This window comes from Hakea prostrata, chromosome 3, assembly GCF_041222555.1.
Source record: "Hakea prostrata isolate BN-2017 chromosome 3, UWA_Hpros_2, whole genome shotgun sequence".
In the NCBI taxonomy this organism is placed as follows: domain Eukaryota; kingdom Viridiplantae; phylum Streptophyta; class Magnoliopsida; order Proteales; family Proteaceae; genus Hakea; species Hakea prostrata.
Window position 1 is genome coordinate 24,011,663 of NC_142602.1, and position 12,005 is coordinate 24,023,667.

General features: G+C 36.2%; 3 protein-coding genes across 3 annotated transcripts; 1 reads left to right on the forward strand and 2 right to left on the reverse strand.

The window, feature by feature from the left end:
- Positions 1 to 528, forward strand: LOC149021771 (uncharacterized). The gene has a single exon (XM_089147491.1). It carries the CDS (start codon positions 1 to 3, stop codon positions 526 to 528), a length of 528 nt encoding a protein of 175 aa, XP_089003617.1.
- A 2,900-nt stretch (positions 529 to 3,428) lies between these two features.
- On the reverse strand, positions 3,429 to 6,005 carry LOC149021772 (protein RESTRICTED TEV MOVEMENT 3-like). Its single transcript, XM_089147492.1, has 6 exons — positions 5,951 to 6,005; positions 5,726 to 5,858; positions 5,452 to 5,621; positions 5,026 to 5,317; positions 4,719 to 4,885; positions 3,429 to 3,589 (listed from the first exon to the last, which is right to left on the reverse strand). Exons 1-6 carry the CDS (start codon positions 6,003 to 6,005, stop codon positions 3,429 to 3,431), a joined length of 978 nt encoding a protein of 325 aa, XP_089003618.1.
- Positions 6,006 to 9,550: 3,545 nt separating this feature from the next.
- LOC149021773 (MATH domain and coiled-coil domain-containing protein At3g27040-like) lies at positions 9,551 to 11,331 on the reverse strand. Its single transcript, XM_089147493.1, has 6 exons — positions 11,254 to 11,331; positions 11,032 to 11,158; positions 10,737 to 10,906; positions 10,312 to 10,603; positions 10,053 to 10,213; positions 9,551 to 9,714 (listed from the first exon to the last, which is right to left on the reverse strand). Exons 1-6 carry the CDS (start codon positions 11,309 to 11,311, stop codon positions 9,551 to 9,553), a joined length of 972 nt encoding a protein of 323 aa, XP_089003619.1. The 5' UTR covers positions 11,312 to 11,331.
- Between the last annotated feature and the right edge of the window lie 674 nt (positions 11,332 to 12,005).

Sequence of the window (12,005 nt, forward strand, 5' to 3'; positions counted from 1 at the left end):
ATGGAACAACATGGGACAGCACTTCTCCAATGGACTCCCCCACCACTTGGCTTTTCTAAAATAAACACAGATGCGGCCTTCAGCAAATCTTCAGGTAAAGTTGGTCTTGGTTTTATCATTAGAAATGATGGTGGTCAACATTTACTTGCCAAATTGATTCCATCCTCTTTTCTTGACATTCTTGATGGAGAAGCACTAGCGATGCGTGAAACACTTAAAGAAGCAAAAGATAGGGGTTTTCTTAATGTGGTAGTCGAAGCTGATAGCAAGGAACTGATTTCACTATTGAGGGATACTACCAAAACTGGTCCTCTATCTACACAACCACTAATTTCTGATGTTTTCTTCTTGGCATCTCATTTTGTGAGTTGTAGTTTTACTTATATTCCTAGGATGGCCAATGGTGTGGCCGATAAACTAGCAAATGTGGCTTTGTCGATTCCGAGCTCGACATCATGGCCTAATATCACTCTGTGGCTTGATGACTATGTGAACATCCCCATGTGTTTGTCTCGGTTCCTTGAATGAAAGAGTTTCATACCAAAAAAAAAAAAAAAAAAAAAAAAAGAAGAGAAAGAAAAAAAAAAAAAAAAAGAAAGAAAGAAAAAAGGAAGTAAACGAATTAATATTTCAAAGTAAAAATATTGGAAAGAGAAATGAACTCGTACCAACCTTTTTATGCAGAGAAATCAGTAATCCTGTAAACCAGTAATCCAACCTAGCTGATATTTTGTAGGAGTAAGTTGAAATGGAGAGAGACAGGTAATTTAGTGGTTGATGAGTTGTAGGACTCAATCACATATAATATTCTAATTTAACAATAATTCAAATTTAAGTTCAAACTCCTTAATCTCGGAGTGAACTTGAATGCTGCGCATTAATGGACAGCATATGCTGCCGATGGTTGAGATCAAATCTTGACTATCCATTTTGAAGGTGGTAAAAATTCAACCGATACGCCCCACTCTTACCACCATTAGACCCGATCTCCATTCCCACTCACATCTCCCTCCTCCTCCCCCTCCCCCCAACCTTTGTGCGTGTCACTATGGGCCACTTTTGGGCCAACCTGCCTTCCATCCTTTGATCATGTATGCATATTCTTTTAGAAATATAAAAAATAAAATAAAGTAATTATTTTTTAAAACTAAATTTCTAGTAAAAAATTTATAATAGACATCAATAGAAAGAGATGTAAAAGAATCGAAGATTATAGAAAAACAGAAGAAAGGGATGAATAAGGATTGATTTCTCCTCCAACTGTAAGATGTGATCCCATTTTAAATCTTCTGGATATAAGACCGATACAAACAGTATGAATTAAAGAACCAAAACAGGGACATAAAATATTTGTCTTTGAATCTCTTAGAAAGATGTTGAAACCAGAAAAAATGGTGGAAAAACAAGAAATTTATAGAAATCCTTGGTTGTGGTTCATACCCTCTAGTTATTGTTAAAAAGTCTTTTATTATGGATCCCAATGCTGTTGCCTCAGAGAATTCAAGAGGAAACAAAGATCGAATCTCAGGTGGGTCTGAATATTTCTGAGTACTCAACGGTGATGGCTGTAAATAAACCATTTTTCTGCAATAGCCTTCTCTTCTTTGGAATTGCAGTGGATGAAGATGGTGACTCGCTTCCCGAACCAGAGTATTGAACAAAGAAGAAAGTCTACCATACTTGTATGGGAGAATAAGGTGGAATAGGTAGTTAGGTGAGTCGGAGCTTGATTTCGTGTTTGCTCATATTCTGTCTCTTTTCCTGAAGCTTGAAATTTGATCGCCGAGGTCCGACGATGTCGCCGGAAAGAGATGATCTTGTAGCTAGTTTATCTCCTGTAGATCCTCACTCGCTAGTTTGTCCTTTTTCTTCAGTTCGCCGGTGTGGGCCAGAAAGTGGTGGTAATCGGTGGCTGGAGGGGTTTGGTGGTGAAGATGGGGGTTTTTTCATTCAAGGCATTTTTTGTATTTCTGAAAAATAATTAATTTATTTACATCTAAAACTTGACTGTGACTTCTAAATGCAAGAGATTTGATTGATAAACCGACGAATTTTGCTGGGGTATTGCGTAATTAATGCACAACACCTATAACGAAAGGTGAATATTGAAATCTCGATCATCCATTTTTTAAAAGTGTGTTTTACACTTTTGAAAAATTGCAGCACAAAGATGCGCATTTAATACGCAACACTAAAATCAAGTCCTAAATTGAGTACCGGCCTTAATTTTAGGATAACTCAAAAGGTGGAGCTGAAAATTACCCTTTGAATCTATAAAACCTGCATTTTTCCCCCCTAAAAAGTCTAGCCCTTCAAAAGCCATCTAGTAACAAATTTGGCAGATCACTACTACGTGATACTGAGTTGGACAAGAAGATATCATAGACCTTGATTGAGAAAACTAGTGTTGCCTTGACGCATCATATACTCGTTCCTAATTTAGTCAAGTACAAATAGCCAATAGAAGGCATGGACCTCTAAGCACGAGAGAGGGAGTTTGTCTTTGACATTACAATGTAGGGTTGGTAGAGTGGTAGAGATCCATGCTTTTCAGTGGAGATGTCACAAGTTCAACCCTTGTAGACAGCGTCTCCCCCCCCCTCCCCAAGAATGTAATCAAGGTGCGCACAAACTGACTTGATGAACCTTAGCTTCCCAAAAGGAAAAGAAAATAAGTTTTTTTTTTTTCCTTCCTTGGAGAACAAAGGAATAAAACAAATCACCATAAATATATTTCTCTGAATATATTTTTCAATTGTACCGATGAGTCTAATATGTGCTTAATGATGCAAACATTATTCACCAATGAACCATTGGATTGATCTTTAAAACTACTAAGAGTCGGAATTTGTCCAACCCCAAGCCTTAATTGAATCTCTAAACCACAGCGTGCTTGCATCAAAATTTAAATAAACACTCGTGAAGGTAGAAGAAAATGGACCAGCCACTTAAAAAAAGGATTCAAGACAGATTAAAATCCTTCATTTTACACAGTATCAGCAGTGTGATCTTCTATGATAGCCACATGTCACCTTGCATCATTTCATAACTTAAGACCCATTTACACTTTGTAGTGTGAAGCAAGCACAAATAGAAAATAAAAGTTCTAATAGGTGTGAATAGTATAAGGAAAGAAAACGGAAAAAAGGGAGGAAAGAACTTAGAAAGAGTTCTAAGAGTTTGATTTAAAAACGGGTCACAAGACAGCATCCACCCAATTAACTATTCGTTATATTTCACTATCATATTTAATAGAATTCTTGTTAAACTAGGTCTGTTATAATTCCAAAGAAATATAAGCAAAAAAGTTTTGCTCGAGCTCCATTACCAAAAACAGAAAACATTAAGTTGCATGACAAGTCACTACCACATAGACTGTCAACAAAATTTTCTAACTAAGAGATAGACATAGAATGGCACTAAACTCACTAAAAGCTTGAACCCTTTGCTCCAGTGAGTTGAATGTTTGCTTCAATGATGAAGACATCTTTCACCAAGTAGCCTTTTGATTCATCTTCAAGACTGCTCAGAACTAGGAAATTCTCCCAACCCCAACTAATATTTTTACTGTTAAACCAATTCAGGCTGCCTGCAATGAGAATTAAATAGATGCTTGTGAACATATAATAAAATGAATAAGAAAATGTAAGAAAAGGGTTTAAGACGTAGAACGGAATCTACTATGACATTAAATAATCCTGTGGTTTAAATTGTATTGTGTCGTTTCAAATGTTAAAATTCTATTTTCACTTTGTAGTTCTTGTGGAACAAAAATGTTCTTGTTGTACTAAATAGGAAAGACAAGAAAACGAAATAAGGGACATGAAGAGTAATAAACCGTCGAGCCCCAAATCAGTGTCTAGCTAAAAGCTGAGATCATTTGGATTGGCAAGGGAGTTGTTTATGGATACATCGGTCATTGAGAATGAATAGGGAGTCTGGGGAGGAAGAAAGTAGCTAGCTATAAATTCCATCTAGAACAATCTTATATTTCATAATCTTCATGAAATATAATATGGCAAAGCAACATATATGTATTTACATAAGGAAAATCAAAGGAGGGAAAAGTTCATCAACAGATATCCGACTTTACCCCATTCCCATCTCAAAAGAAGAAGAGATATTAATTATGTAGTGCTTGTTGTTTGTTCCTCGCTTAGCATGATAGAATATTAGAATAGTAAACCGCAAAACATTGGGTAAATGGGCTACTATCAAGTCGGACCAGACCAGAATAGACCAAACCCAACTTGATAGGTTTCTTAAACCCCCAAACCATATCACTTCCAATAAGCCTTGGTTTAGGCTGGTTGGAGCCCTATCAGATTGGTTCTATTTGGATTTTAACAGTTCGATTCAAGAATTAATACCCATAATTGAAAATGGGCGTCTTTGTTTTCTACCGTTAATATTTCTCAAGGTAAAAAAGAGCAGAGTATAACCAAAAGACTGCACTCTTTTGCAGAGTAGTCAATCGATATCCATTTTACGGCAAAGCTAATACTTTTTCTTTTTTTTAATGAATAAATAAATTTATTATCAAAGAGTACAAGGAGATAAGCCCAAACAAGCAAGCCAACGAACTCAACTGACAAGCAAAGAGGCCTAAAGCCTAGCTACCACTTATGAGCAACAAAGAAAGCAAGAGGACACAAGATACCACTAATACTTAGTAGTGGAGGAAAGCAAACTAATGCTACCTACTTATGATGGCTTACTTGTTTTTTCCACGTCTTTGCCGTTGATTTGGTCCATTATTGAAAATTGATACTTTGCATATACTCCTTGGGCAGGAAGAAGCTTAGTTGAATCATTGAACTGCAAGAACAAAGAAAGGCTCTTGCCTTTCCCTTTACCACAACCTTTGGGATAAATCAAGATATTCCTGAAAGCAGCATTTAAAACAGTTCATATTTCAACTGATAGATAGATAGATTGTGTATTGGTGGAAATCTGTAATATTAAGAGATTCATAACTATGAAGGTACCATTTTCTACCCAAAAAAAAAAAAACTATGAAGGTACCATTTATGACCAGCAGCAGTAAAAATATCTGAGGAATGGCATTGTTGAACCAATTCAGAGAATTTATTTATCTTCCAGGTATAAATGCAATCCACAGCCACAGCTGTCATCAAAAGACGCTCCACTTTAGCCGTAACATTCTCTTTGTGGACAAATACTTCAGCTCCGAAAACACAAACATCCTTCACCATGTACCCATTTTTCGGATCTAGAAATTGTTCCAAGGTAATCAATCTGTCGAACCCATGATGAGTTTTTGTTGCACGAAACCGTTTTGTTCTTCCAATGCCCTCTATTGTCAAATATGAAAGTTTTTAAGCTTAAAAATTAGACATCATCATTTATATTGAAGGTTCTGATTGTCATAATAACTAACTAAACAAAAAGTAGTCAACATTTGATGAAAGTGCAATCAAAGAAAGCTACCTTCAAGTGTTAAGTAGTTGTCTCTGAGTTGGTCAAGTACAAAAAGCCTGAATAAGGCATGAACCTCCCAACCTGGGGGTAAGGAGTCTGTCACTACCATTTCCAAGTATAGAGAGATGTGCCCTTCCCCATTTTGCTCCTTGTTTCCATTTGGGTATAGGCAAAGTTTCCTGAAATATATGCACCATTAATATGCATGTGCCAAAGTAGTTAACAAGAATCTGGAATATTGAGGGAATAGATGAAGACATGATAATCTGGATAAAAGGTGTACCACTTGTATCCACCGGCTTGGAAATCGTCAGAGTAGTATTCTGTGAGTGAGGAACTTGCAAGCAAAGAAAACGATTCGATCTTAAGTTGAAAGTGGGTTGGAGGTTCTTCCCTTATTGATGATCTTGAAACTTCTGCACAAACGAAATTGTATGTAGATATTTTAAGTTAATGAAAAGTGAATTAACACATAAAACGGATTGAGTGGAAGTAGCCTACTGCTAACCTGCTTCTTGCATTTTTATCTTCTTTGTTGGGTGAAATTGCTCAAACGTCGCCATTTGGGTCTAATTTTGTATTCTGAGTCCAATCTGCCACAAAGCTAGAATGTTGTTCTCCAAGTGGAAAAGCTACCTATAGAGGATTTAAGAGGGTGGAGAAGGTTGATAATAAACTCTCAGATAAAAAAAAATGGAAGAAGTCATTGTTGAATAAAGCCTTTGCTGGTCTCCCTTTTCAGTTTTCACTATGTCCATGCAGAAAAAGATCCACCGATAGGTACCATGATGGGCAGAATAATTTGAATGGAAATGAAAAGTTGCAGAAAAAGTTTGGAAGAATCCCAAAATATTAATTACACTAGGAATAGAAAAGAAGATATATCATTTAACAAATTCGATAATTAATCACTTCCCGTCTGATTAGCAGGAAATTCCAAATCCCTATTATTCCGTCTTACTTAACCCTAACTAGAAAAAACTACTCCGACCAATAAGTTCAAATTACCATAGTAATCAATTTTAAAATTCTACCTAATTCAAGCACATACAACAGGACGAATGCCAGTGACAACTCAGAGAAAGAGAAAAGTAAACCAATATTCAAAGTAAATAATAGAAAGAGAAATAAAGAAAGTGCTAACCTTAACTAGTCGCCTGGGTGTGTAAACACGGCTGCTTTCTTAATATATATTTGTGTCTACCACAAACAAAAAGAAACTCCAGCCAGTTTTACAAGTTGGAAGATTGTTGTTTCTGCAATTACATACAGGGTAAAGAGTGAGAGATGGATCGAGCTTCATGAACACAAGTCATCAGATCACTCCTGCGCATTTTCTGAAGCAAAATGAGTGACCGATGAAAACCCTAAAAGATGCACAGGGTAGGGCTGCGTTGAATCGAACTGTATGCATTATTGATTAAAATATTACAGATGATTCAACTTTATAATTTATCAAACACTCATCGATCGAAAGAGTCCAACCTTATATGAAGCACTTTTAAGGATGTTTATTTATATAAAACACTTCTAAGGATAGAATCGAACTCCCTTTATCCTCTCATACAGGTCTCTCTCTAACACTCGGTTTCTAAATTTACAAAAAAGAACCCCTGATTCTACCAAACTCTAATTGCTCGTTCACAAGCCCTAGATTGATTAGTATTTGTTGCAACCAAATATTGTGAACTTTGTGTTAAAGTTAAGCAAAACTGGTTCATGACATACTCCTCTCCCAGTTCTCGCCACTTTTGTCCCTGCAACCATCAAAACTAGGGTTCATCTGTAATTCTTTCCACTCAATTGAGTTCAATCGAAGCCATGTCATTGTTCTTATGCTTTGGAGTGTTAGGGTTAGGTTTGAAATTTGGACATGCCTTGAAGGTCCCTTTTAGGGTTAAGGAAATGCTCCCAGTTCTGCCTCACCGGATTTCATGGCCTGTGCTTAATAATCTTCACAGTGCTGTTGATCTATTGCCCATTTTTGTTGGGTCGGTTACTCCCAACAATGCATCCATCGAGTGGAAAGGCTCTGGTTTTCAAGGTAACGATGCTCGGTTCGATTTAACTGATTTGGAAAGCGATGAACAAGGATTGGGTGGAGGGATTATTTACCTTTTTAAGGTCTAGTTTGTGCTCCAAGTTATCAGTTTTCAACTAATTACTTCTGATGCGCTTAAGAGTCGTTGCCAATTAGTTTAGTGAATTATTAGTCGAGAGATTATGCAATTGAATCACTAATTTGGCAACATCTGATCGTCCGGACCTTGTTTCGGCAAATTGATTTCTATCAAGCAAATGGAGGAAGACCCAGAAAATCCACTACCTTGGGAACAAAACAGCTTTTCAGCTCATTGAAGATCGACTTGTGCAGGAGAGAAAACGGGTTCATCTCTTGAGAGTACTGGTTGGTTTTATACTTTTATTCTTAGAGGTTGCTGCCTTAACAATGGACATAATGTCCCGGATTTCAAACTGTTCGATCGTGGTTTAATACATAATTTCATATAACAAGGACGAATGCCGACGAATTGGTATTAATGCCTTGTTTTACCTTAAAAAATTAGGCTAGTTTCTCTCAAACATCAATTATGGCTTGCTAAACGAGCGATTAGAGTTGGGTAGTATCAAGGGTTTTGTTTGTAAATTTAGAAAATTTAAAACCTTTAGTGCAAGAAAGAAGAAGTTATATTTACAATTAAAATTCCCATATTTTCAATTGACACCGTTGGATTGTAATTTGTATACATGGCAATATCTAAAGCGTTCTATTGGCAATAGCGGCTGTTGTAAATAAAAATCAGAAAAAAGTCTCTAAAGTGGTTGTATGGCAATGATTCTATGTCAATGTTCCCAATTCGGCACAGAATGAACTTTCTGTGCTTCTATGCCGAATTGGGCAAATTGGGCACATAATCGGTATTGAAATGTTGTATGGTTGGAGACAGATTAACATGTTTCTTTGGCAAAATATGCACAAAATCTTGTATGATATGTACAAAATCAAGATACAAAATGGGTTTCGATTGTAGAGAGAGGGCTTTGATTTTGGTTGCAGAGTGCTGAGAAGTGAAGCTTCACTTGCTTAGGGCTTGAGAGGGACGAGAGTCAAGAGAGAGATGAGAGAGTCGAGAGAGACTCAGATGTATTGTTTTCGGGCTTTTGAAAATAGATGGGCAAATGACATGATACTCGATTCACCGTCAACTTTTCTCTAATGCCCCGCGTTTTCTACAAGAAGTGCTTCTGTGCCCAAAAAACTCCTATTTGGAGCTTTTTGTTGGCATAAAATTGTGCGTGAAACACATAGTTCAACACACTTTTGCTGAACACTACATATAATTTCAGACAACTTTTGTGCCAAACTGGGCAAATGACACATAATTAATATGTTAGAATCATTGCCACACAACTCCTAAATTATTCAACTCCAAATACAAAGCAAGATTTTTATCATTATGTTCAGCAAAACCTTAGGATTAAGTACAAGCCTCCCGGAATAAAAAATTATACAACTTTTGACAACTTGAGAAAATTTGCTATTTCCCATATACATTTTAAGAGTTCGGGGCTTAACTTTCATTATTAGATAATCTCTATTTTGCTTACAATATTCTATTTCTAGGTGAAGACTTCTACTTTGAACATACAGGTGTCCCCTACCAGAGTCTCTTAGTTGGGTCGTTAAATTCATTCTGGGAATTGAATTTGTAGAACTCAGCTGCAATTTTGTTTCGCAGAACGGTTTTGGTCTTCAATAGACATCTAGGTTACAAATTTGACAGATCACTGCAACCTAAAACTGAGTTGAAGAAGAAGATACCTTAGATCTTGATTTGAGAAAACTAGTGTTACCTTGGCGCATCATGTACTTTTTCTTGATTTAGTCAAGGACAGATAGCCCATAGAAGGCATGGACCTCCCAAAAAACAAACACCAAGAAAATAGGAACAAAAGTTTCCCTGTCATATTTAAAAAGTCCTACCGTTATTAAACTTGCTTTGCTTATGTTTTCATACGAAATTAGGATGAAAAGTTTTGACAGTTGGTTCCATTACACCTAAAAAAAAAAACAATAATAAATTAATGTCAAGTACAATTTCCATGCTTATAAGCAGATATATTTCTCAATTGTGCCAATGAGTGTAATATGTGCTTCAATGATGCAGACATCATTCACCAAGTAACCATTCGATTGATCTTTAAAACTACTTGAAGCTAGGAAATTCGTCCAACCCCAAGTCTTATTTGGATCTCCAAACCAAATCTTCCCTACATCAAAAAATTAAATAGATGCTCATGAAGGTAGAAAAAAAAAAGAAAAGAACTAACTATTAAAGAAATGATTCAAGACAGATCAAATTAAATCCTTTTTTTAACATAATATTAGCAATGCAATACTAGGATGGAAAGAGTTGTAAGAGTTCGATTTAAAAATGGGTCTATGCACCAATAAAATGAACCTGAAAGGAATTATAATTGCTTGATTATAAGTTTTCACATGGTGCCTCATGAGACTCTACTGCAGACATTATAAATCAATTTTTGTCGGACTTAATACTTGGAAGTGGAGGAAAACAAACTCGGGCTTTGAGTGTATTATGACCCACCATTTAATTCATTGTGTTTGGTGTTGATCTGGTCCATTATTCGTAATCGATATTCTGTGTATACCCCTTGTGCAGGAAGAAGCTTGGTTGAATCTTTCAACTCCAATTCCAAGAACAAAGAAAGGTTTTTGCCTTTATGTTTGGGATAAATCCTGATTTTCCTGAAATCAACAATTTAAAACACCTCACATTTAGGAGCAGCTGGAGAGATTATGTAGAAGTGACTCTAAAACTAAGAGAAGCATTAAGTTTAAAGTACCATTTAAAACCACCAGCAGTAAAAATATCAGAGAAATGGTATTCCTGAACCAATTCAGAGAATTTCTTTATCTTCCAGGTATGAGTACAATCCACAGCCTCGGTTTTTACCAAAAGGCGTTCCACTCTGCTTGGAACATTTTCTCTCTGAACAAATACTTCGGCTCCAAAAACACAAACATCATTCACCAAGTATCCATTCTTGGGTTCTTTAAATTCTTCCAAGGTAATCAATCTTTCGAATCCATGACTAGTTTTTTCTGCACGAAACCGTCTTGGTTTTCCGTTGCCATCTATAATCAAATATGACAATTCTTTTAAGGTTATCATATTAGACAGCTTTTGACTATAGAAAAACTAATAAAGAGATGTAACCCTTAATTCATCTATATTTGAGGGTTGTGATCAAAGAAAGCAGCTACGTACCTTGGAGTGTTAAGTAGTTGTCTCTGCGTTGGTCAAGTACAAATAACCTGAACAAGGCATGAACTTCCCAACCAGGTGATAAGGAGTCCGTCACTGCCATTTCCAAGTATAGAGAGATGTGCCCTTCTCCATTTTCCTCCTTGTTACCTTTCGGGTATAGGCAAAGTTTCCTGAAATAGATGCACCATTAATTAATATGCACGCATAGGTCGAACGAAGTGGTTAGCAAGAATCTACAATAATAACGGAGCAGATGATGAAGACATAAAATAATTATTTGAATAAAAGGGAGTACCATTTGTATCCACCGGCTTGGAAACTGTCTGAGTAATATTGTACGAGTGAGGAACTTGAGATCATAGAAAATGATTCGATCTTAAGTTGGTAATGGGTTGGATGTTCTTCCCTTACTGTTCTTGAAACTTCTACATGCAGAAATGAAAATGTAAGTAGATATTCAAGTTCAAGAGAAAAGAGTTAATAAGTAAGAGCGATCGAGTGCTTTAATCTTGATTACCTGCAGCTTCGTCCATCTTCGTCTTCTTTTTTGGACGACAATGCTTGGTGGCCACCATTTGAGTCTAATTTTGTATTCGAGTAAAATCTGCTACAGAGTTACCGTTGTTCTCCAAGTGGAAAAACAATCTACAGAGAATTAAAGAGAATGAAGAAAGGATGAGAGAAAATAGAAGAAGCCCATTTCTAATACACCCTTTGCAATTCTCCCCTCTTAAGTCCTCACAATATCATACAGAAAAATGATGATCACTCCTTTATTGTTTTCAAAACATCCCTAATCAACTCAGATCAATAAGTTCAAATTTGACCCCAAAAAATCGAATTCCCCAAAGAAAAAACAGACGTTTTTAATTTTAGAATTCTACCTGATTTAGATTCAAGAGGTATGGAAAGAGACGCTTAGAAACAGGTAAGTAAACCAATACTTAGGAAGTAAATAATGGAAAGAAAACAAGTTAGAAGATTGTTGCTTCTGTTATCATACACACAGGATAATGAGAGAGAGAGAGAGAGAGAGAGAGAGAGAGAGAGGTACAGAGGATAAAGTTGAAAAGTAACGAAAATTTACAAGCAAATGAGTTACAGAATTCGACCACATCTAAAACTCTAATATAGCGCTATTTGCTTGCTAGATTTATGTTGGCTTTGAAACTAAAATAGTTTATACGTACAACTGAATCTTATCTTATGTAACTAACTCATTAAACGCTCATTTGGAAGAGTCCTTCTTCTAAGGGTCGAATCCAAACT